At 38.8% G+C, this 26,617-nt stretch overlaps 2 protein-coding genes across 5 annotated transcripts in view; one reads left to right on the top strand and one right to left on the bottom strand.

The window, feature by feature from the left end:
• Positions 1 to 977: 977 nt before the first annotated feature.
• On the top strand, positions 978 to 2,866 carry LOC139696151 (G patch domain-containing protein 4-like). Of its 4 annotated transcripts, none has more exons than XM_071594760.1 (5): positions 978 to 990; positions 1,231 to 1,475; positions 1,559 to 1,836; positions 2,000 to 2,145; positions 2,292 to 2,866. In XM_071594760.1, exons 2-5 carry the CDS (start codon positions 1,430 to 1,432, stop codon positions 2,803 to 2,805), a joined length of 984 nt encoding a protein of 327 aa, XP_071450861.1. In that variant the 5' UTR covers positions 978 to 990; positions 1,231 to 1,429; the 3' UTR covers positions 2,806 to 2,866. The 4 variants fall into 4 exon arrangements, with proteins under 4 accessions (XP_071450861.1, XP_071450860.1, XP_071450862.1 ...); XM_071594759.1 differs by lacking the exon at positions 978 to 990 and adding an exon at positions 1,018 to 1,153; XM_071594761.1 differs by lacking the exon at positions 978 to 990 and having other exon boundaries at positions 1,018 to 1,475; positions 1,546 to 1,836.
• A 1,692-nt stretch (positions 2,867 to 4,558) lies between these two features.
• Gp210 (nucleoporin 210) overlaps positions 4,559 to 26,617 on the bottom strand; it is a 58,643-nt gene continuing 36,584 nt past the window's right edge. Inside the window, exons 9-15 of the mRNA XM_071595790.1 lie at positions 23,614 to 23,892; positions 21,354 to 21,663; positions 15,899 to 16,212; positions 8,812 to 9,000; positions 8,027 to 8,204; positions 7,880 to 7,933; positions 4,559 to 6,559 (exon numbers count right to left, since the gene is read on the bottom strand). Of these exons, the coding sequence (XP_071451891.1) occupies positions 6,369 to 6,559; positions 7,880 to 7,933; positions 8,027 to 8,204; positions 8,812 to 9,000; positions 15,899 to 16,212; positions 21,354 to 21,663; positions 23,614 to 23,892 (1,515 nt within the window). The 3' untranslated portion in view covers positions 4,559 to 6,368. The remainder of the gene's footprint in view (positions 6,560 to 7,879; positions 7,934 to 8,026; positions 8,205 to 8,811; positions 9,001 to 15,898; positions 16,213 to 21,353; positions 21,664 to 23,613; positions 23,893 to 26,617) is intronic.

A 26,617-nucleotide genomic window follows, 5' to 3' on the forward strand; every position in this document is an offset into this window, starting at 1 on the left:
ATGACGATGGCCGATGCCTTGCCTCTCCCGCTGTCGGTCAAGAAGCATGGCCGGTTGGGCTGAGTTACATAGTTGTCAGGACTGATATTCCCTACACTGTCCATCATAAGAATCTTGGGAATAACAATTGAGGTGGTTTCCCGTTGCCTTCCACAGTATGTTTTTAGCGTGATACTATCACTCTATTGAGTACGTCTATCTGTCAGTGAGGTTGTGTTCATGGGCCACAAGTTCAGTTAGTTTCATTTGACACTGTCTAACTACCAAGACGAAACGCACAGCTTTCATTTTCATCCCTGGAATCAAGTCCAATGGCAGCACTCAGGTTGGCTGAATTTCAACAAGACGTTCTCTTTAACTCTATTTTTTTATTTCTCTTTTAAAATACACTGTTAGTAACCTACTTCAAATGACTGAATCTTATGATAGCACTGCGTAGGTCCGAAATTGGTTAATTCCTTGTATTGAATATTCTGAATTACAAAAAAATGTCGTGGAATTATAAATTGTTCAATGGACAAAATCCCATAAAATAATCGGCGTTAAAATGATAGCACAGCAATCTGAAAACCCAACCACGCGATGCAGGTAACATTTGATTGAAGTGAGCTTATTTCGATGTAACCTTATAAAAATGAGGATTCTCTTACCTTCATAACTAGCAGGAATCCTATCCAATGAACTAAGAAAATAATGCCCTTCCATCCTGTTTTCCCTAGAACGACTGGAAGCTGACAATGTGTGCTGATTGAAAGAACAAGTGAAAACCGGGATTTAGACAGCCATGTGCAAAATATTAGAGTAAAGATCAATATAAAATATATGCAGGAAGATTGTGGGAGGCACACCGCCCATACACAATAAAAGCGATATGTAATTAGAGTTGTCGCTTGGCTATCATTAGTAACAACTTTTGGAGAGACCGCTTGATGGGCAGCGACCTCAGTGAAGGGAATGAGAACTGAAACAAATGCCTACGCTAACGCAACGGTAATTGATATTTCGTTATATATTGAATTAAATATATCTTTAAATATTGAAACCTTCATGGAATGTGTTTAATATATTTTATGCCGGTATATAGTAATTTTTTCACATCAAAAGCACTCGATATGATGTGATTAACATTGATCGAACCATTTGAACGAAACACGTGGGTATTTTGCGATTGAAAATAATAGTGGTTGTGGTATCGATCGTGTGTATTTCGTTGTTGTTCCATCACATTAGGAATTCAGGCGAACGTGATTACGCTCAATAAGGGTGGATCATTGGACTGATGGATTTTTGGGTGCCCTTAAGTCATCTTCGAAGAAAAATATTAGCCCCCGGCAAGGATTAATATTCAGGAGCATAGGCACTGGCTGTTATTTTACAATACACTAAAATATCAGTGGAAGTTTTGGCTGCCGTGGCAAGCGATCAAGGAATGTCTTACGCTAGGAACGTTCTTGAGAAGTATGGATGGAGAGAAGGTATGTTGTAAACAGTCATTGAAAAGGATGATGATGTAAAGTGATTAATATTATGAAATGTTTTTAAAAGGTATTATTCGTAGGCAAAGGTCTGGGAAAGAATGAAAGCGGTATGGTTGAAGCTTTAAAGCCAAAGCTCAAATTTGATACGACCGGAATTGGTCATGACCACGCTCAGCAGTTCACTTTCAATTGGTGGGAAATTGCGTTTAATGATGCTGCAAAACGTGTATCTGTTAACCCTTCCAAAGATAATTCTATCGGGCAGTTGAATACAAATGCCCTTTGTATCTCTACTAAACCCCCATCGGTAACGAAACTGCTGAAGGAAAATCCCTTGAGATACGGGAACTTTATTAAGGTAAAACATGTGCTACTTTTAAATCAATTCCTATCATGTCTGTGGTCGCGTATGCATAAGCAGATCGAGTGTGCATCCGACATGTTTCTTGGCTTTGAATGGTATTAATGCTTGAAGTATCATTTACAGCAGTTTTAAGCACAATAATAACAATTCCTTTCAGACAGAAACTCTGAAAAATGGAGGAGAAGTAGTACCTGTACGACGAAAATCAACTACCGCGGCAGAAGAAGACAGCTCTCGAATTACTTTGTCAAATTTATCTGATGAAGAGTTATTCAAGATATGTGGTGGCCGCACTGCTCACAAGTTTGTATTAATTTAAGCGAACAGTGGTTGTTATGCATTAGGAAAGTAAATATTCACTGCGTTATAGGTATTTTTCCCTCGGGGCAATATGATTGAAAAAAATATAATGCCTCAGTTTTGTATTAATTGGGTCTTTTGCATTACAGGGCTGCTCGGCATGGCCACAAACTGGTGGGAAAACTTGCCAGAGTAATTGAACAAGAAAAGGAGCAGTTGTCAGCTTCAAGTGGCAAGGAAAAAGAGGATCATTTGGAAGTGAAAACAAATGTTAATGTTGTAGCTAATGGTGAGGAACACATCAGAATTAAGAAAAAGAGAAAGAAAAAATTGGTAGAAGTTGAGAATGAAAAAAGCATCTATGAACGACTCGCCATTGATAATGAGGTGATGGAACCTAGTGCTTCGGAAAGTGGTGTTTCTAGAGATAGAAGCAACAAAGGTGACAAAGAGAGAAGGAAGAAGAAGAAAATGGTGCTTGATGTAGAAGTAACCAGTCCAGTAAAAGTGTGTTCTGAAGGGTCAAAGAGTAAGAAAAAGAAGAGGTGTAAAAGTGAGTGTAACTATTTGACTAATGATGATTCTGAGCAAATTAGCAAGGGAAAAAGGGATGCTTTTTGTGAAGAACACATGAAAAGACAAAGTAAAAAGAAGAGAAGGTAATTAGTGGATAGCCAAGAGTTTTTGTGGTTTCCTGACGAATTTCAATAAAATTGAGTTGTCTAATGGCATTAAATGGTTTTGGCTTGTAAAAAATTACACCCCTTGTTCATTCTATAATCAATATAGCAATCTGCATTGTCATAATTAACGAACCATTAAGTTTCTGTTAATTTTAATATAGCTGAGAAAATAGGAACAAATGAGGGAAAGGGTGGGGTCTTCTAATTTTGCATTTACTGGCCCCCTTAAATTTATCTCCTTTTCCCCCCTCTTCTGTCTTGGGTTCCTCTAGTTTTTGCCCGTACCATCTCCACTTCTTTAGCTTAGGATATACTTCGAAAGTTAGTCAGTTTTCTGATTCACTTAGTCCTCTTTTCCTTCAGTTACCTATGGAGGGCTGCATGTTAGCCGAAAGATGCATATCCAACACACACCCTCGTCTTTCCCCCTCTGTTGATATCTTGATGTTGCTCAATTTGAGTGATATTCTCCCAGTAGTGAAGCCCTTATTGAATGTCCGAGTGCGTCAGCTCTAAGTTCATTCCTGGTGCAGATTTTCTTTCCGTAAAGTCGCGGGTAGCGTATATCTGTTCATAAACCCTGGCATCCCTTTAACCCTGTAAGGATTACATTTTGGGTTGAGTGTGTGTTTGGGTCTGTAGTTGGCCATTGGCGAGGAAGTTACATTACCGCAAACTACTGCAGAAGGCTGCTCTGGTTGAGAGGTTGTGGTTGCTCACGGGAGTTTCTTTTCTCACAAAAAATTTTTTTGTCACTGTGGGATGAGTGTTGCTAACTCATGGCTAGAGGAGTTTTCATTTAAGAGGCCGTAGAACTCAAGTTCTTAGATTTTTAATGTACATCTGTCAAATCATTTCCACATTCCAATCTTCTTAGGAAGATGGTGGACTGGTGGTTAGCAAAAGATGGCAACAGTCCACTCAGTGCAGCTTCCCAACTAGTGGGTTGAGTGCTGCAATCAAGATCTCTCTGCGTGGCATTTGAGCAGTGATATCACTAGAACATTCAAATCTGGCCAGGAAGCCAGCTCTGTAGCCATCACACACAAGCTTACAACAGACTACTTCTTTCTCCTCAATCAGCGAGTGCAACTGATGAGGAACTCTATTTCAAAAAATTACTTTCAGTTGGAAAAGAATATAAATCCTTTAAATTCGAATATGGGCTCACAGGTAATGATGCACACATTTAGGGAACTAAGTTTTGTAATTGGAAATAGGTTCCATTTGATGGAAAACTTAAATACAGACAGGAAAGTGAGTGACTGGATTAGCTGTATTCATTATAATTAAATAAACCATCAGTATTCAATGGAAGGCTTTCCCTTATTGTGGAGTACTAGTTTGATTGTGGCTGCTGACGAGGGGGGGGGGGGGCAAGCCCCTGTGTGCTGCCCACTGGAAGGTCTGGTTGAAATGAAAAAATCACACAGCTTTAGTGCATCCAAGAGTGTTTAGATACCATCCAGAATTGGACTCAGGCTCTCTGGTCAGTAGCCCAGCACTCAAAGCCATTGAAAATGGTGGATAGTTTCATAGATTTCCACAGCAATTTTTAGTGAGCTTCCACCAATGGAGAAACAAAGGCATTTATAGTTAAGAGCCACATCATACATTTGCAATTGGCGAGTTTTAGAAAAGACACTGTACTAATGCTTTGAAATATGCAAAACATGTACTTTAATTAGGAAAGAAATAGATATTGCACATTTTGTTTAAATCTGTTGGATCACTTTTCTACTGACAAAGAAACTATTCAGCAATTTAACACTTGGGAAGAGCTACATACCCTAAATAATACAAATATCACAAGAATTTTATCGATCAAGTTTAATGATGACACCTATATATCTAATCTCAAATCGATTTCCTTATGCACCATTCCAAAACTTAACACAGCCTTACGAAATGGCTTACAACAAAGTGCAAAAAAGCTTACAAATATTGCATGTACAAAGGTAGTTGATGTAGTACATCATTCATTACATCATGATCATTTAGGATTTACAAAGTTAGCGTTAGCAAACACTGCCGGTAAATCATACTTGAAAACATTTAGCGGAAATACACTATCTGTCTATGTTTACAAAAGTTAAGGGTTGGTTTTACAAACATTTAAATTTTTTCTTATATACTTAGGAAGAGTATTTCTATAACAATAACTACAATACTGTTTGGAATATAAACTAAATAAGTAGGTCATTACGAGAATCTAGCAACGTGAGGGAAAAACTGATGGAATCAAAATGCACCTTTCTGTTCCAAATGATGGTGATACGCCTAATTGTCGAAAATATCTTCTTTAGGTTGAGAAAATGTCAGTGATGAACTCCTATACCAAAGACAGACTTTGCTAGGTCAAAAAATGTCAATGGCTCAGGATGGAAATACCTACAACATTATGCTGCATGTTTCTTACCACTATTTCAGGAGGGTGTCAATTAATTATTAGTGATTAAATAAAACACCTACATGACCAAGTCATCAATTTGTCTTCTGGAACATTATAATTTCCAACATGTCACTAATATTTACCCAAAGTGAAATTAGCTGCGATGCATTTCCCCTGTTGATGCAATCCCAAAGGCAATAAGACTAGGTATAAAAATAAGGAAACAATCACATTTACTACTAATGGTAGTCAAAGGTTCATCAGTTGACTCATATGATTAAGAACACATTCTGAAAATCCTAAAATGACTTATGTTACTTTCAGTTTTAAACTTATCTCCCAAACAGATGCATTAAAATAAGAAGTTGAGACCTAAAATAAAATTGATTGTCAGCCAAGATTGAGGCATTTGCCTCATGCAGGCGGAGGTCATTCCCGAGGGATTTCTCAAGTTGGAAAAGCATCACATTTTTCAACATATTTGACCATTTGCTAGGAGAAGTTCACAAAAGACAGTGGTAATTGATAGGTTTTCAGCATTATAAATCAATAATATTTCATTTGCAAATAATTTGAGAAGTGCTCCGTGATTTCCAAATAGTATAAAAATTACTAATTAACACTGAAATATGTAGGTGTGCAGAAAGTTATAAAAGTATGCACCACTTCTAGAAGGCGCAGAAAGCTTCATTTTGAATTAAGGACAGTTCTTGCCATAAAATATTGCTGGCATGGTACATGTACTTTAAAATTATAAACCAAAAGATTAATTTTTTTTAAATTCTGAAAAGAGTAAGACCCAATTAAAAGAAATCAGGCAATCCTTACGATGATAAACTTCTATAAAAACCACTTCAGAGAAACTCAGAACCTCAACAGAATACTAGGAAGCTAAAATAACACCCTGTATACACCTACCCCTTGCATACTTAAAAAACAATGGCAATTGTGGTTTCCTTGGAACTCACTCGCCAAAGACACGAGGACTGGGCAGATTCACCACTCAAAATCACACACAAAACTCAGTTCCACAGCAAACACACAAACCAACACTCATCACAGGGAAACTTACTCAATGGCTCAACCAGTTTTCTTTATTTACACTTTAAACAGTCACAGGGGTACCCTGAACACAGAGCTGCAAAACCAGCTCAGAGGAACTTCCTGTTCCGCCTCAGAGAGGGCGCTTGATAGTAACTACCACTAACGGCACCATAAACAGGTTCAGACATTTCACTATAGGGGGATCCATGTCGATGGCTGTAACTGCTTTCCCCACTACTCGTTGGCGAAAGCCTCAGCAGCGGGGAACCATGAGAGGGGGGCTGCCGTGGAGAGAAAGCTGCAACAAATGGAAGGCTATTACATGGACATACATGTACCTGGTCTAAGAATACTATATGTGCAAGGTATTATTATTAGAAATCTGAAATTTTAAAAACCTTTTAATAATAAAATGTGCGTAGTTTTTTGGCTCATAAGTTTAGTAGTTTTTATAAAATACCACTTCATAAGCATGAAACTTCATTAGAGCCACTCTGGACAACACAAACCCTTCTTCCCATTATCGTTTTTTAAACTAGCAAATAGTAGTGTGAACCAGTCCCTCTCTATTGATATGCTATGAGACTTCTAGCAATGAGCCCAATCCACAATTCAATCAAATTTTAATCCCTATTTTCATTAATCTCAAATCTGAATCCTACTTCTATCCTTTAAATTTTTAATCCTGATGCATATATAGTTGTTTTGAAAAAAATTTCAACTGAATCTTAAATTGTACATTTTTTATTGAACATATTAAGAATCTGTCAATTATATATTATTATATTTTTGATTATGAATATTCTAAAAATTAAAGACTGTTTTAACCTTCCCTCACCCACTTCTTAACTCTCTCCCATCCCTCCTCTTGCACTTCCAATCCCTGCTCTGCTTTCTACATGGACAACGTGCCATTCCACTTCACATTGGCATCAACCACCACAAGTCACCTTCCCCATCTCCCACTCCCCAAACATGCTCTCTCCGCAATTGCTTCACTCCCACCCACGAGGTCCCCAATCCAACATTAAACCCTTGAAGCTCACCCATCACTTAATGCTGTCCCTTCGGCCTTCTCCTTATGTATTTTTCTCCTCTCTCCACTCCTAATCAAATCCCTCCTTCCACCGCAGGAGGTGGCCGCGCCAATGGCAATTATAATCAACCCACATGTACCTTTCTGCCTTTTGTATATTCTATTTCTCTTTTACTAGAGTCGTCTGTTTAGTATATTAATTGTTAGTACTTGGAGTATGGTAAAGGAAAAGCAGGTAAGGAAACACCACATATTGTCACTGGCAACATAAAAGAAAATGGAAAATATTAACACTTCATTATAATATACGATATTGTTTTCATAGAGTACTGTGAAGATGTCTTTGGTAAAATTGCACTGCTCTACATTCCATTTTTTGGACCATAAGAAATATGATAAAGGTTTCCTTCTGGATATTATTTCTAATTTTACATATTCATTTTCAGAAAAAACATCCAAATACAATTTACAAAAAATTGTCAAGGGATTAAACCCCTGCATGTTACCTAGCAGTTATATAATTGTAAGGTCAATTTATGAGAACTACTTCATGAGAAGTTGGTAATAAAATTTTGTACTCACTCATTGTTACTGGCTGCTGCCGTGACACCATAGGTTCAATGTAAGTATTATAGACTGAAAAATAAAGAGAAGTATTTAGCATAACTTTTAAAATTTTGTTTTGAAAATATTAAGGTACTGTATTAAAGCAAAAACAGCTTCACTCACCATAAAGTGTCACAAGTATAATAACTATTGTTGATATAGCTAAAATGAAAGAGTTCCGGTGAGCAAAAATGAAATCCATCAATGAAAATCCAGCCGAGTTGATGTGCGTTGCAATGCAAGGTGCCTGGGTCAATGCATCATTGCCATCCCCTTCGGACAGTCTAACTTTCACAGGAACCTGTAACAAATGAATGGATGTTAAATACAATTGCAGAAATTCTCTCCATAGAGATTGAAATGTGCTTTGAAATGTGTCCGTTGGAAAGATGAACTCGCCAAGGAAATTTTGTATCCCTCCCACTCCTAGACACACCACTCTTCTGAGTAAAAAGATGTCATTCTCTTTCCTTCCCAGCTACATTGTAACTTTTAACCCCTCCAACGTCCCTCTCTGACCAACTCCCCTCCCTCGATCAGAAGGCATATATAGCCATTGTGCTTCCATGAGGACCACCTGATGATGACGTTCAACGTCGAAACCTGGGTCGTGTTTTTTTAAATAAAGTGTGCGGAATTACAAAGTAAATTATTTCATTTCATTTCGAGTAAATCTTGTTTCCTAAGAAAAACATTACAGCATTCAGCCATGAGGAGTTTGCTCTGGTTAAGTACTATGTTGACGTACACAATCAATTACATTTCAGCCAGTGATTCAATTGAATAATGATTATTTCTGAATAAGTACTCATTAAATATGTAGTACTGTGCATAAGGCATGAAGAGCCTTAGATGACAAGCCCAAAATACCCCAGCTCAAATGTGTCCGTGATATTGTTCGAACTGACCTCAATTCTTTGCTGAGTGAATTCAGAGAGCACAGTGATGAACAATGGGCGCGTGAGCTCATCAGACGACCAATATGCCTTCTTGAGGTGAACGCTGTACGGTGACGATGGCGATGAAACGGTCAACCCAGCTGAAGGGATGGAAGGAGTACTCTCAACCAGAAGCACTGACTCGTCACATACTTGGATCTGAAAATCAAAATTAATGCATTTGAAACCAAATTTAAGTATTGCATGTCACCACACATCGGCTGCAAAAATATTGCCTCAATTCGATTCATTAAAATGTTCAATGCCTTCATTTTTCATGCAGGGAGTGGATTAATCAGGATTGTAATTATCTCGGGTGACTACTTGCTGTCAATCCCAGATGTCTTCTACACCTACCCCATTTCATCATGCAATGTAATCTGTGGTGCAGACAAGCGGTCCACAATTGCTAGTCGTCAGACCCTTAAAGAGCACAAGTTCCATTGAATTTATATACAGGAGAACAACCTATGTACACTTTTATAGTAACTCCAGAAAAAAGTGTAAATTGAAGGAAAAGCAGAATTTTCACTTTTACATGCTTAATTACTAGAGTAAAGGTTAAAGTAAGAAACAAATATAAACTGCTGGAGGGAAGAATTACTTTTTATACCTTAAACTAGAGCTGTCCTCATTTATTTAAGTACAATGAATTAAAATAACAAAAACACATTGATGTAATTGATGGTTGAGGCCGAGACTTTGTGGAAATCCATTGCGAACAGGAGTTTCACTAAACAACTTAGCAGTTTCCACATAAAATAACTGATTTATTTTCAACTAGTTTCACCCAGGCAGCGCCCCTGTCTGTCCCCCCCCCACCCACCCACCCAACCCACACCAACTTGGACGAGTATATATATATATATATGTGTGAAAACGGAATATTTCCTTTGTACGTTCCTGAAGATGCTACAGTGTAACGAAACTAGTTGAAAATAAATCAGTTATTTTATGTGGAAACTGCAAAGTTATTTAGTGAAACTCCAGTTAAAAACACATTGAATATCTTGGATGCATGGAATACATAAAAGTAAATTATTTTCTCCTTCCTCATCAGAACATAAACTATTAAGTTATGACTTTATCATATTACACAACATTAAGAAAAAATAATAAAAGTAAAAGAAACAAGTTTATAAAAATGCACTTTGTTGGTTGGTCCCTGTGGGCCCCACAGTTAAATAATATCATGCATCAAGTTCTGAATACTTAAAGAAGATATATGCAAACAGAAGAAAGAATAACGATGGCCGAGTCACTTCACTCTCATTTGTTATTAGGAACCATTGACACTCTCTAATGATTGACACCATTATTCCACAAAAAATGGTGACATTTTCAACTGATTGAATTTTCTTCTGTACATCGATCGTATGCACTCTATTTTCAATTTTCTGCACTTTGTGAAGCAATTGCTCGTAGCAATTACTACCTGATTAGCCATTTGTTAAGAGTGTCAATAGCAAACACTGTCCTGGTATGAAGGCAGAGGAACCTCTTCATCATCACCTTCATCCAGGGGCTTATCTAGAATGTCATGAATGCTCTGTGCCTCCGTTGCCACAACATAAGAATCTAGTTGGACAAACTCTGAGAATGTACAATTAGCCTGAAGAAGATTCCAGTCAATGTCTGTAGTATCACCACCATAAACACTAGCTACTGCAACTGGAATTTCTTCATCGCAATCAGCACAAAATCCTGCCTTCCTACAGCAGTATTACAGATTCCTTAACTTGCTTCCCATGATATGTAGCGTAAGGGATCCAGCACACTCAATTTGGTTGCTATTGCATTTCTACCACAATCGTGCAGAGGTATCAATTTCCATACCATAATTCTATGATAATGCACCTTTAATAGCTAAAATCCTCAAACCTTTCATGCTTTGGAAGTTGCTGCATATTTACTGGGCAATGTTTTTACATGTTTGAAACACTTAGCATTCTTTGATTTACCAACCACCAGTGGCTGAAGCTTCTCACTTCCATCTGCATTCGTGATTAATATGACAGTAAAACACCATGTCTCCTCGGTAGCAAAGACATCTTTTGGGTTATAGCCTTCAATAACTTCTTTCAATTCTGACACCTTCCACAGAGTTTCCGGATGCTAAAACTTCCTAATTTCACCACACACAACCTTGTAGACAAGTTTTTCCTATTTTGAAACTAATACAACCAACAATTGGACAATGTATAGTCTTCCATTCCCAATCTTGCGGCGATACTCTTTTTCTTATGATGATATCACTCATGAGGACATTTGAAAATCTAGCACTTAAAATACTCTCTTTCAGGAATCCTAATTTTTCATGCTTGGGAGTTCTTCACATATTTACTCTTTTTAGACTAATGTCCACACTGCTTTATTAGTTTCGGAATCAGATCATGAATTTTCACTCCAGTACTCAGCGTAAAATCTGGCATTCTTAAGCTGTGTCCAAACTCCTCAGTTTGGTACCTAAATTGCTCAAATTTAGGGACGACTCCACCTTGAAGGGCATCCAAACTCGTGAGGCAGCAAGAGGAAACCACTTTCCACACATATTTTGGCCCTTGGATTAAGGATACAATAAGTGTATCCAAAATGAGCCATACGGCAACCAGCGGAAGTATAATCACCATGGCAGGAATAATATGTATGCAGGTTTCAAATTGATTTTTTCTTTGAGAGAGTACACTTAGTATTTATCAGAGAACGGTGAAAAAATGCAGCTTTATTAAAGCAAGGTAGGAAAAGGCAGAGCTTTTCTCAGCAAGAAATTTGGCATCTTCTGCATGACTGTAGTTATAATTCTTGTAATAACTTTATTTTATCAAGCTATTGAATTACTTAATATATGAGATGTACAGGTAAGGACACATTTCTTTGTTTGACGCTTCAATTCATGAATAATAAAATCGTCTTTTAAGTTATTCTGTCTACTCCTATTTGGTGGTATCCATGCCTATTTTGTGTGCTTTTCACCTACTTGGTATCTTAACTTTACAGAAACCATGGATAACGGACAAAATGATTCGAGTTATAGACGAGAGAAGGAAATGGAAGAATATAAACACAAACACAGACTGAAGGAAGTACAACGAGTTAAATAATAAATTGAGACAGGTAACAAATAAAGCAAAAGTAGAATGGTGGAAGATACAAGGCAAGGATATGGAAAGTTTGCAGAGGAAGGGTGAACTTGGTGCATTAAACAAGAAAGTTAAAACACTATCAGTCGTAAGAAGGGAAGATCTGTGCTAAGAGTTAAGAGATAATGCGGGTAAGATAATAGTTGACACAGGAAAGATCCAAGAGAGATGGAAGGAATATATAGAAGAACTGTAAGGTGAAAAACTTAGGTAAACAAGCTTAGACATAGAAAGCGAACGTGACGTAGAGGAAGATAGCTTAGGACCACACATACTCGCAATGAGATAGAAAGGCCATCAAGGGAAATTAAATCAAATAAGGCCATGGGGGTAGAAAAAATTCTCACAAAACTACTTATGGACTATCTATATAGACTGATTAGTAGTATCTTTGAGGAAGGAATCTGACTTTGTGAAATTCAGTGTTGGTTCCTATTTCGAAAAAGGTGAAGGCTACAGCATGTGAGGACTACAGAGCAGTAAGTTTGATTTCCCATGCAGCTAATGTGGTTCACAGGATTATCAACAAAAGAATAGAGATAAGGGCAAATGATTACTTAGTGGATGATCAGTTTGGGTTTAGGAAGGCGTGATGCCATTGCACTTTGCATTGGAAAGGCAGTGGAAAAGGTATAGGATGAGAATAAATGTAAAAAAACAAAGGTTATGTGGTTTTGGAGAAATAAAAAGACTTTGTTTTATGTTAAATTAGTAGTTCATCAAGTAGAGCAAATGGAAGTTTGTTTATCTTGGTAGTTTTTGGACCAAAATGGTCAAAGTGATAGGAACACAAGGAGAAGTATTGCATTACACAAAGAAGCTTTCCAAGGGGAAGGAAGATTGTCAGTAGAAATCCAAAGGAGGCAGTAAAGATGGATACAGAATATTTTTATTGGCAGCGGGATGTTGAAGGCTGTAATTGAGGGAAGCATGTTAGGCAAACGAGGAAGGAGCAGGAACAGGATAGCGGCTGACAAACAGAACTTAGGGAGGAAGGAAGTAGAGTGGAACCTCATACAAGGAGCATAATTCGTTCTGGGATCTTCCTTCTTTCATATAAATTAATATAAAATATTATAATGTATTCCATGACAAAACAATTAATTATGTACAAGGTAACTTCAAAGAAAATTATATATACATTGTTTAGGATCGTGGACCATCTTTTCTTCTATCGTGGTATGAATCAACATATTATGTGAACAAATTGAATAGCTTCAGGCGTGATGTGGTGGAAGTCGAACATAATGAATAACTGATCGAAGCACTTTTCCACTTGATAAAATATTTTTTTATTTTATGACCGGGTTTCAATGTATTACATCATCACCTGAGGATGTAATACATCGAAACCCGGTCGCAAAATAAAAAAAATTTTATCAAGTGGAAAAGTGCTTTGATCAGTTATTCATTATATTTTGTGAACTTGATCTGTAAAAAAAATATATATAGAAACAATTAGTTAATTGTTTATAATGGATTCCTTATTCTTTTTTACTAGAGAGTTACCAGAAGACATTTGTTTTTGCCGATGTTTCAAAATTTTGTGAAAATGCAACTCAACACTATCATCATATATATTTTTAGCAAGCACAGACACTGCATAATTAGAAATATGCGTGGTACCCAAGGTATGATGCAACTGTTTGCCATGACCTCCACATCACATTTAGCCTGCTCTCCTGGACTTAACACCCCATTGGAGGCTCATGGCACTTCTGAATGATAAGGAAGCAGGGCTTTAATTTTTAAATATCCGCCTGCATTGGCACAAAATAGCAGCGTGAGATGGCCTTTCATTGCCTTGTGGCTGGTCCATTCATTCTCCTCTGTTCTTATGCCTATATGCAGAGGTTTCTTCTGGCATCTTCTTCCATAAGAGACCCATCGAGTCACAATTAAAAATCTGTGGCCGCAGGTAACTCTTAGAATCTACGAGCCAGTTGAAGTCATGGATTAAGTTCTCCCTGCATTTGAGTTGGAGCATGCTTCTTCACCATGCATCACGATGGCTTGGATGAAGGTTCTTCTCTAAAAACCTCGGAACCACACACGGCTCGCTAAATACTTCTTTGTCCATTGAAGATCCTAACATCATCTTAACAAGGTTACCAAAAATCACTTCCATCGTCCCTCAAGTGATATTCTCATTAAGAGTGTCACATTGCAATTGCTTTTCGTTGATCCATAAGAGAAGCAGGCTTTCAACATCTTTGAGGATTCGTAACCGTTGTTGATAGAAATAGATATTTTTGTCACTCACTTTGAAGCATTTATCTCTTTATATTTGTCCAAGTACTTGAGGATGGTGCAAATCGCTGACGCTGTCCGATTGTATGTGCATTCCAGCACAGCCACGCTCACACCTTGTTCTTGCTTTTCAATGATTATACTTTACATTTCTACCAATATCTTTCTTCTCTTATGGTTGTCTTATATTTTTAAAGCTATACACAAAGTATTATTAAACTTTGCACAACACAATCACAAACGATGTCTGAAAACAAATTGGGAAATACGTGTACGCTAGCAAGGCCAATATGCTAGTTGAACAAGTGCTACACACTAAGTGAAGTAGCAGGCGCACATTCAATCCAGGAATCAATCCCTCTTCTCGTCACTCATTACGCAAAACGTTGCTTGTTGTGAAAGTCATTTTCAGAAATTATTTTTGCTCATTTTGTGAATTACTCACCGTGCTAGATGCTCAATAAGCGAGGTTCCACTGCATGAACATGAATTGAAGATGGACTTTTACACTTCATTTACACCTATATCTACGTAATACCCTGCAGACTGCCACAAGGGTGTGTGGTGGGGGGTGTCGGATCACCAACAAAACCACATGCAAAATCAACAGAACCATGGAAGCCTATACCCACAGTGGCATTTACATTCATGCAAAAACACTTTCAATTTACATGCAGGCAAATACATATACCATCAACTAACAAACAATTGCACCTTAGGATACAGTAAAAACTTCATCCAATAAAAGGCCAGCTGGAATTAGAAAAGTAAGAAGGCAAAATTCTACTACCATATGGACATGCAGCATACAACTGTCTCCTCCCTCAAGGACACAGGTAGGGAATGTGACCCAATGCTGTAGGTAGCAGGAGGGTCTCCCCACAGAGAGAGAGAGAGAGAGATGAGTTTTGGCCTCTATTTCCCGAATTTTATGTACATGATCCAAGTGACCAATGTATGTTGGTGGGCGAATTATTTGCGAGACCTCATTGCTGAAACATGCAGATCATAATTTATTTATAAGGTTCAATCTAACATTGAATTGTCTTTCTTCTAATCATTCTCACCCTAACTCCAGAAGCATTTCAGTGATGCTTTTTGTTTTATCGTATTTTTTATTGAAATGGGCCGGCCGGCATTGAACCTCCTCAATTTCCCAAATGAGGCCTTTTTCACTCGGATCCCATAAACTGCACGTATATTCTAAATGAGGCCAAATAATCAAGAGGGACTTATTGTAGCGCTGGATGTCAAGTTCTGTTTTGTTACGAGAGAGGCAAGGGAACAACCATCATACCATTGCGTGACTTGGGTCCGTTCAAAATCTACCTTAGCTGATTAATAATAGTATAATAACAAAAAAATCTCATGAAAGACAAATGTATGTACTGTAGTATGAAACTTCTCGTAAAACATATTTGTAACTTAATATCAGGTTATAATTTCACTTGAGGTACTTGAGCTACTTTTTAGTGTTTGAACTGTCAATAGTTTGATAACCAGCCATTCAACAGAACAACTGAAACGTTGGAAAAAGCAGAACCAACCCATTATCACGCTCCATGTCTTTAAATGCAATGACCTAGGATTCTCCATAGTTCATATTCAAGATTAACACCACGGCAAATAATTAAACTAAGTTGAGGTAGAATTCAGGGCGCACTCACTTCAACCTGCTCCAAGACAGCAGGGGAGCCTGTCAGCAAGAGGTTGGCTGTGGGACGTCCGCTGCTCAGCTGAATTGAAAGAGGCTGCACAATGATGGCAGGGTAGAAGGGCAAGAGGAGAGGCTGGGAAGACGTGAGGGACATGGGAGGGGCAAGGAGAGAGCTCCCCCCCCCTCCCTGGTCCGGCTGCGGCAGGGCGCTGGGTGACTGGTGGGAGTTTATCACCACAGCTCGGAGGATGAAGTTCACTTGAAGCGTGGACACCTGGACCATTGAACTTCCAAGGGACGGGATGATTTCACACACGTAGACACCTGAAGAGGAGGAGAGTTAACGTCAACCAGGAGAAAATTATACCTTGCAGGAAGCATGCTGACTAACCAGAGTGACAAATCAATGTTTCTATTCTCATTTCTGAATCCATCCCAATTTTCCTGATTGGAACTATCTTTTCTTCAGCATGGCTTTCCAATCAAAAGATAATCACATGGAACAGAACATAAAAGGATGGATAGGCAGTTTATCATGCACTTATGCGTTATCTAGGAGTTATAGAAAAAGACTTATCATTTTAGTACGGCAAAGGTTATGTTCATGTATGCACTGGATCAAATGTGGTAAGGGAGGTCAAAACTAGATAGACGCCAACTCATGACAGTGGTTATGGAAATAGCAGGAGTGTAATAAGTGATGATCATGAAAATTGAAAATTAAAATCCATATTTTAAAATTTCATTAGTCCGGGACATGCTAAGACTTCACTTGCTCCTAAATATTACAAAAACACTTTTACACTACGACATGCGTACACTCAATCAGATAAGAAGAGACGTTTCAGGCATGATATGGTGGAATATCGTGATTAATTAAAAATAGCAATTTTCCACAAAAATAAAGTTTAATGCGACCGGTTTCAATGTTACTACATCATCATCAGGTGATAGTTAAACCTCAGAGTGCAGTATATATATGATTGAAGGCAAGTAAGGGGAGGGTGGAGGAAAAGAGGGGAAGAGGGGGGGAAGGTGGAAGGCAGCATGGGTGACTATGTGAGTGGGGGGGGAAGAGGGTTGGGGAAGACAAGGTGCAAAGACCCTAGGAGTCCGGAGAGCACGTCGTGGCCGAATGGACGGGGGTGTCTCGTTGAGGGTGTCCCACGGTGCGCCGCAAAGCTCTTCGGGCCGCGGAGGAAGAGGACGGGATCGGGGGTTTTTCCCTATGGTCGTGGTCTGGGAACAAGGTATCAATACACAAATAAGCACTGAGTTAAAGGGTAAAGATTGGGATCACTGTATAGTTTTAAGGGGGCGCCCTAGCGAGGTTTAAGGGAAAGGGAGTAGGAGGGAATGGGGGGGGGGGTGTGGTTTGTCCCGCAGAAATCCAGCAAAAGCGGCTGCATTTGGCTGCGGGACAACCCCCCCCCCCTCTTTGGCATGTGCTAGTGATAACATATACACTGGAGGTTTAACTGTCACCTGATGATGATGTAATAACATTGAAACCGGTCGCATGAAATTTTATTTTTGTGAAAAATTGCTATTTTTAACTACTCAATCAGATGTTCAAAGGACTGATTAGACATAGGATATCATGTAAGGCCAAAGACTGGAAGGAAAAGGAATTTTAAATTATGTTAGGTGCAATATAAAGTGTGTTGAATTGAGGAATGACTTTAAATTCTATGTTCCCCATAAGATTAAGAATCATTTCAGTTTCCATGGTCCAAAATGAAGCTGCATGTCATTGGCCCTGATCTCAGAGACATGTACAACAGCAACAACACAAATAGCAAGAAACATTATCATTAGAGTGAAATACCCAGCTGTGTGGATTTCCCAGACTTTTCCCATAATTACTGGTTTTCCCCATCACTGTTCACCTTGACTAGTTTTAGGAGGCAAAGCTCCACAGCAAAAAAGCAGAATTTCTGCGCCGTTTCATAACCATGGATGAAACATGGGTCCATTACTTCACACCTGAGACATAAGGACAAACAAAACAATGGATTCAAAATGGAGAACCGGCTCCAAAGAAGGCGAAGACCATTTACTCTGCATGCAAGGTCATGACGCTGTTTTTTTTTTTGGATGTGCATGGGATAATTCTCATTGGCTATCTTGAAAAAAAGAAAAACTATCAACAGCAAGTATTATGCAAGTTTGTTGCAACGTTTGGGCGAAGAAATCCAGCAAAAGCGGCTGCATTTGGCTGAGAAGAAAGTGTTGTCTCATCATGACAATACACCAGCTCACAAATCCCTCGTTGCAATTGCAAAAATTCATGAATTAAAGTTTGAATTGCAACCGCATGCACCCCATTCACCAGATTTAGCCCCCTCGGAATATTTTCTCTTTGCAAACTTGAAAAATGGCTCGGAGGTCAAAGATTTTCCAACCGTGAAGAAGTGATGTCGGCAGTTAATTGGGGGTTTGGAGGAGCAAGGCAGTTCTTATTGTAAAAAGGGTATCGAACTTATTGAACATCGGTGGGGATAGTGTATAGAGCTGAAAGGAGATTATGTTGAAACATAAATACTTTTCTTCAAAATTTTTGTGTTTTCTTTGATGGGTGTGGCGCTTTAGGGATTGCCCCCGTATGTTCTTTAATCATATTCATTTAGGCACTCAGCTCATCCAACATCATCATATTCTGCGTGAACGAACAATTAATTTATATTAGCTTATTTTCCTATATGCTCCCCAAAACAATGTATCAGATTCAACTGAAACAAAATAATCTACATAACATTTGCCCAGACCAAATTAATTAATTAATATCTCTAATAGCATACTTTACGTAACCTATGACAAAGCTTATCAAAACAATGCTCGATGAACTTCAATGCTTGAGATTTTATACTGAAAAATCCCTTCCTGTATTACATTGAAAAATCCATGTACCAGTGTTACCCTTGATTTTATATGACATGGGGTAGTTAGTTGGCGACGTAAATTATAATCAATACATCAGTAATCACATATGCTTTGATAGGTATCAACGGTGATTGCCCCATGATGTCACAATTAACCTCCCTTTCATTTTCAACAAGATACAATTTAAATATGTTTTTGGATTTCTTCGCTAATGAATATTTGATGATTACAAAAAAGTTAAAGCAATAGATTTTGCACCAAGCAATGGTGAACCAAAGAATAATTACTTAAGACATCACACATGGAAACACGGAAGTAGCTCACAAATTCTTCATTGCCTCATTTAATACGGATAAAGGGATTTTATCTATTTACAATATCATAAACATAAAAGGGTAATAATTAGAGTAGCTCTGGATGATCAACAAAGAATGCCAAAAAACAAATTAAGAGATTTGGAAACTCACGATTGTGTACGTACGAATAATAACCAAATAAATCATCTACAAGAACATAGTGTTTCACAAACTCATCAACACTTATTTCAAAGCGGTTACTTACATCCCGCATTCATAAGTATGCCCTTCGTGGATTTATTCTAAACATGAATGTTTTGTTTCATGCAGTACTTCTCTGATTTTGCTCAAACAACAAAAGCAAAGTATATACAATAAAGATTCAAAGAGCTCCATATTGAAATCAACTAAATACATGCCGCATATAACAAAGGTATTGCTAAAACAAATTAATAATTATATTGAATTGATAAAATAGATAAATTCAGCATAGCTTTAATGAAATACTTTTTTGAAGAACCAACATTGTTAATTTCACTTCATCTGTTTATACTCAACCGCTCTGGCTATTTTTAATGCAAAATAATAGTGTTTAATGCACTCCTGAGCCCAAATTTAATGATTTTAATGCGCCATGTGAAGATCACCAATTTAAACAAATTGCAGCCATATGTTGAATGAATCCTCTGGCAGAGTGACAAAGGTAGGGTACATGGGTGGGGTGTCACTCCACCCCGCTATCATGGTATCAATCAGTCCAAAACTTGTTCGCAATAACTTTGGACAGAGAGAGACACTTCTGGTTGGGTATTACCGCCCAGCAGAGTCGCCCTGCCTTTTGTAATCGCTATGGGTGGTCAGACTCTTTTCGAATGGTATCATTCCGCCAACAGGTAAACTCCACCAGTGGGTGTGTGGTTCGCAATGGTCCCCTATGGCTGTGTGAGATGTGGAGGCCCTGAGAAATGTTGTATAGTACCATGCGTATGAGGCATCACCCTAATAAGGTAGAAAATGTGCACCAGAAAATTATTTTATGATAATTCTGAGTTGCATTTTTACATTATTTTGAAGCATTAAAATAAACAAATATCTCTAGAAAACTCTCTAGTAAAATTGAATTAGGCACATATCATAATTAATAAACTATTTCAATTTTTTTGCTTTTACAAATTGAGTTCACATTCCCCATTGCTTCAATCTGCAATGGAAGAAGATCATGATCCACAATCCTAAGCAATATACATACAATTCTCTTTTATTTATTTATTAGAATTTGAATAAATCCTTTACATAATTTAATTTCTTTGACATGGAACAATTATCATGATTTACGTTAATTTATATGCAAAAACTGTTTTCCCTTCACGAAAAAGATCGCATAATGAATTACGCTCATTGTATGAGCTTCCACTGTATTATCTACTGGTGGTACTTCGTATAATTCTACATCCTATAATTTCTCAGTCACCTCAAGATGACGTTCAACATCAAAACCTAGATCGTGTTTTTAAGTATACGGGATTACAAAGCCAATAATTTCATTTTAATACGAACGAAGGACATTTTTTAGGGCAATGCTATAGAAAATTACTCAAGTTTCCACTAAATTTGGGCAGAAAAATTTTGTCGAACAGTCCCGTCATCTCATCTACTTTATAAAAATTATGCATAGAGACAGTTTAAATCTTCTATTCATATCAGAATCGAGACTTGGAAAGACCTTCCTCGGTCCACTATCCAATTTAGTCTCTCTCTTATTCTATTTAGTCCCCCTATGTTCCTCTCAACTTTGGCCTTAATTAGTGTCCACTTACGGAGTTAATTGCTGTCAACAAAATTGATTAAAGAGGTCCAATTTAAATCTGAATTCATTCACAAGCCATAACAGTGCACTGACTACCATTTGAACAAAATGCTAGTGAAACAACTAAGCTAGGACTAATTCAAGGGCAAATTAACTATAAATGGGCAGGCTGAGATGATTGGAAAAAATGTGGGGTTGTCCATGAAATATGCATGTAATTTTAAAATGCCCACACTTAGGCAGATGTTGAATCATTGATAATATTGAGTGTCCACTGAAGGTCCCAATATTACTGATTTACACATAAATCATAGAGCAATTAAATCGTGCATTGGCCATTACTGATTATATGGAGATTCTAACTATGTCATGATTTCACTGCAATTAAATATGAGTAAGAATTCACAAATTAAAGTAAAGCAATTGACAGACATAAGAGATTATGGATAAGCATATGGTGAGACTGTGGCAGAAATTACCTTTGACTGGATCAAACCCGGAGTGAACAGTGAAGATGTCTCCGACCTGCAGTCCAATTGGCACATGTGATTGCTCGGAAAATTGCAGGATACATCGAAATGGATATGGGCGCAATGTGTTGACATCAATCCCACAAAGAGCCTCCATATCTCCTTCCCTATCCCACCCTTCCGATGGGCTAGGAATCACATTAGACCTCTTGGCAAGAGCTGAATCCTCGGGACCGAGCAGGACTAGGGGCACTTGGAAGGGAACCTCTGGATGAGAGTTTGTCAGGTTACCAGGGCCACCAGAAGAAAGGAAGACAATCTAAGAGAGAGAAAGATTTCAGATTACATATTTTACTCAATTTCATTACATCACATAACCCGACAGGAAACACTGACATCAAAATTTATAATTTTCACCTCTTCTAGTTTTTCTAAAATAGCAACATACGTAGCATAACTGCTTGAACATATGCCTGACATTAGTCCATTCATACTGTTTTTGCCACAATATATCCAGAAAGAAGTCGCCTTAAGTGTAGATGCAAGGGAGGAAAATTCTGAATTTAATAGACTGTACTTAACTTATAGATAGCACCACACATTTAGCTGCTGGTACCAACTTCTTGGTATGATTGACATACACTGTTTTTGCCATTATTCGGTGGAAGTTGTCCATTGCATACATAATAGAAACACAGCAAGTCCACAATTAATATTTATTGCCAACTGTGGTTTCGCCACTGTGAGGCATCATCAAGAGTACACAAAAAATTGCAGTTAATATTACCCATAAAACTACCCCGTACTATACAGTCATGAGAACTTAACGATTTTTCCTCCCAATTTGGCCACTTAAATTTCAGGGCATGTCGGTTTTTACACAAGATGTAAGGGCACCTTTTCACAGGGCATTTAAGAAAACTTTCTCATTATACAAGGGCTGTCAAGAAAGTGACTTAAGCACAGCCTAGCATGGCGATTGATAGAGCTAGCACCACCATCTAGGTGTCCAAATGTCCCTACACTCAGTGCGCATCCTGCTGTGGTAGCACGTGGACTGTGGTTTATCTATTTTTCTCACTGCAAACTGTTAAAATGTGTGCTGCAATAGAAACTCCTCCGAGTTGTGAGGCTTGATCTGTGATTACGTTTCTCCCGGCAGAAAACTACAAGCCAATTGAAATTCATGGGCAACTTTGTGAAGTGTGTACGGAGACAGAATGAAGAGTGAAGGCGGAGTGAGGCAAAGGTACATCCGCAATATTCACAACAAGGACCGCAGTGTTCAGCCAGGCCTTGTGGCCGATGAACTGATGGATGACCAGTTCTTGGACATTTGTCCGTTCACTCAAACTAACACCACCACTTATGCACAACACTTTCACTCATCACTTAGACAGTGCAGAGCAAAAATTTCCCCATGAATGTCAGTAGCTTTGAAGTTTATTGCCAGTAAAAACTTTATCACCAATCAGATTTTATATTTGTTGGGATTTCCAAATGTTTTGTTCATTGTGACTCACTACTGTAAACAAACAACAATCGGTGGGGCCTTCCAAACACTGCAGCTCGAGGCAAACTGCTGTCGTATGTGTGTCAATAGAGCAAGCACACAGCTCCCCCAACTACCTTGCTCACTACACGCAAATGTACGTCATTTTCTGGACAGCCCTCGCATGTATGCTGATTCATTTGTTTCAGCTGAGTCATTATCACACATAGATCACCTTTGAACATCAAAATTAAACTGTTTTCCAACTTTAAAAAGCAGCACACTGACTCAATAACGTTCTTACAACTCAACGTCATGAGAAACACCATCACTTCTGTCGTCATTCTGCCATGTAAAAAATCAGAGAAATGGTGAAAATGATTCTTGAGGCATTGTGAATGCATACCAAAGGGAGTGCATTCCAAGATCAAAGAGAAAAATAATGAGAGGGCAATAAACTTTAATATCAGCATATTGGTCAAAAGAGTCAGCACCAAGGGAAAAAGAGAAGGGTAGAGATCTCAATCGACCTCTCTTGATTACCCCTCAAAACATTTCTCTGCCCCAAGGGGTGACCACCAAGTGGAGGCTCACATATCGGCATTCAAGTGTCTTCTCATGGGTCATGGCTCCAAGACTTTACTTCTTGGGGAGTGGAGATCTCTAAATTGTCAAATCTAAAACACCTCAGGCTCCAACTCCCCCCCCCCCCAGAATGGACAAAAAGGTCAGGTCATGCCATGCCACAGTGATGCCATGAAGGGCGGAAACACTCACGGAATCAATGGCGCGCACATCCACTTCGGTGCTGGTCATACCACCCGAGACAGTCAGTTGCAGCCTCACAAGGGCCAGCCCAGGGCCAACTGCCTTCCCCACGCCAGACTTCTCATCCAGCTTCAGAATGTCGCCTTCGCTGACACTCCTGCCCCCAACGCCACTCAATGGGAGGACCCTCCACGGTCCACCGGCACGGCGTGAGTTCCCCATGGCAGCCGGCTGGGAAACAGACGCAGCAGCATGGAAGCAGATGACGTCACCAACAGTCAACAAAGGCTGCAAAAGAGAAAACATTATATATGCACACAAGAGATGACAACAAAAAAGTGACTGAACATAGAGAATTCAAACGCATTCATGGATATTAAGGAAATACAAACAAATGAGTTTTTTCAGATCTTCGACATAAGATTTCTCAAGGTTGAATCAGTTATGTCATAATTCAATTGCCCACAGCTTGAAAGGCTGGCTGAAGCTGGCAAAAGTGATGGAAAGAATGAATGAGAATTAAGCCTAAGAGCTATGATACATGAACGAGCACATGAAAGTGATTAGATGTAGAAAAGGAGGAATGCTCAAGCTTTAAAATTTAAAATTATTGAACATAAACGTTTTTCAATAACTTTCTATTTCTAAAAAAAATAGAGACCTTACTTTTGGGATTACCCTCATCTACTTATATAAATACAAAGGCAAGTCAATAAAGAAGTCGCAAACATCAGTAAGAGAGGAGCTGTTACAAACACTTAACACTCGGAACATCCACTGTACAGTCGCTACTTGGCTGTCGCTGATTGCCATCTGTTCGGGCCCCAGGAAAAATCATTTAGGTGGCCTTAAGGCCACAGAGATTACTGGTACAGTAACAGGACAGCAAACAGAAGATTCCTTTGCTGCCGGCTCATATCAAGGACTCGTAAAGAGATGGGATGAGCGTCTGATTGTAAAGGGTAAAGAGGCACAAGAGTGAAATAAATTTCAGGATGTTACATTCATTATTATTGCCTCTATTCAGTTTTGAAAATTATTTATTGACTTGCCCTCGTATTTCGTTTGTTACTCATATTCATTTGATCATGGCTGGCCTTGGAGGAATCAGGGGCCAACCTCTAGATGTGGAGGTCAGTTGCTGCAATATAAGTGTGAGTTTTTATTTTTTAAGGTAATCTACCGGTTAAGGTAGGTTTTTGGATGGACACAACTATCAAACAAACATTTTATTATTCCTAACAAAAAATCCATCATCCTACTCTATATCAGTTCCCTCTTCATCTCTGAGTACTTTCTTCCTCCCTTCATCCCGTCCAACATCCCTATCCTGTTCCTTCCCTTTCCTCGTTTGCCTAACATTCTCCCCTCTATTACAGTCTTCAACGTCCCGCTGCCGGTTAATACCCCCTTCAGCCACTTTTCCTGCCTCCATAGAATTGCTCCCAACAAACCCCTCTCTTCGCCCACCATACCAAGGACTTCCTCATTTGTTTTCTTCTCTGCCCATTTCACCTTCTCCATTCTTCTCCACACCCACATTTCAAAAGCCTCCAGTCTAAGTCTATCCTCCTGCTTCAATGACCACGTTTCCACGCCGTACATAGCCACACTCCAAATTAAAGTTTTTACGAGTCTTTCCTTAACATTCTTACTCAACATCCCCGTCATTAACTCCCTCCTCCACGTGAAAGCCTCTTTGCCTAGCACAATTCTTCGCCTTACGTCCCTACTACTTTGACCGTGTTGGTCCAAAACACTACCGAGATACGTAAACTGTTCTACCTGCTCTAGTTTTTGCCCTCCTACTTTAATGTTAAGCTTAGCCTTTTTCTTTCTAGAAAATCGCCTAACCTTTGTTTTATTAACATTGATCCTCATCCCATACCTGTCACACTGAATTTCCAATTCGCTAAGCAATGCTTGCAGCCCCTTGGCTGACTGACAAACTAAAGCTTGGTCATCAGCAAACCTAACTGATTTTACGAATTCCCCGCCCACTTTCATTCCTACCTCGAGTTCTTCCCATGCCTCTTTAATCATTTCCTCTGGATACAGGTTGAACAGCACCGGTGATAATAGGCAACCCTGCCTTACACCTCTTCCTAACACTGCCCAACCGGACTCCCCGTTCCGCACTCGCACCTGAGCAGTCTGAGACATGTACAGGTTGCGGATTAGCCTCCTTTCCCTCCAATCTATTCTTATTTTCTGCAATATACTCATTAGTTTTTCCCAATTCACTCTTTCAAACGCTTTTTCGAAATTTATGAAACAGGCAAATACCTCCTGGTTGTGTTCTATATTCCTCTCGATTAATAATCTCATTACTGCAATGACATCACGCGTACCTCTCCCCTTCCTAAACCCAAACTGATCATCCTCTAAGTAATCATTTGTCCTACTCTCTATCCTTTTGTTTATGATCCTGAGAACAACTTTAGCTGCGTGGGATATCAAACTAATTGTTCTATAGTCCTCACATGATGTGGCCTTTACCTTTTTCGGAATAGGAACTAAAACTGATCTCACAAAGTCATCCGGCCAGATTCCCTCCTGAAAAATACTACAGATCAGCCCATATAGCCTCTTCCTCCCACATTTTCCTAAGCATTTTAAAAGTTCCACGGGAATGTTATCTACCCCCACGGCCTTATTTAGTTTCATCTCCCTTAATGCCCTTTCTATCTCATTGTCTAGTATGCCTGGGCCTAAGCTGTCTTCCTCTACATCATTTTCTTTTTCAATGTCTAACTTTGTTGGTCTGAGTTCTTTACTATACAGTTCTTCTATATACTCCTTCCATCTCTCTTGGATCTTTCCTGCGTCAACTATTACCTTACCCGCCTTATCTCTAACTGTTAGCATAGCTCTTCCTTTCTTACTTCCCGATAACGATTTAACTTTGCTGTACAGCCCACCGATTTCACCCTTCCTCTGCAGACTCTCCATATCCTCGCACTGCGTCTTCCACCATGCTTCTTTTGCTTTATTTGTTGCCCGCCTCAATTTA

This window comes from Hetaerina americana, unplaced genomic scaffold (genome assembly GCF_022747635.1).
Source record: "Hetaerina americana unplaced genomic scaffold, ioHetAmer1.1.p SCAF_7, whole genome shotgun sequence".
NCBI classification, from domain to species: Eukaryota; Metazoa; Arthropoda; class Insecta; order Odonata; family Calopterygidae; genus Hetaerina; species Hetaerina americana.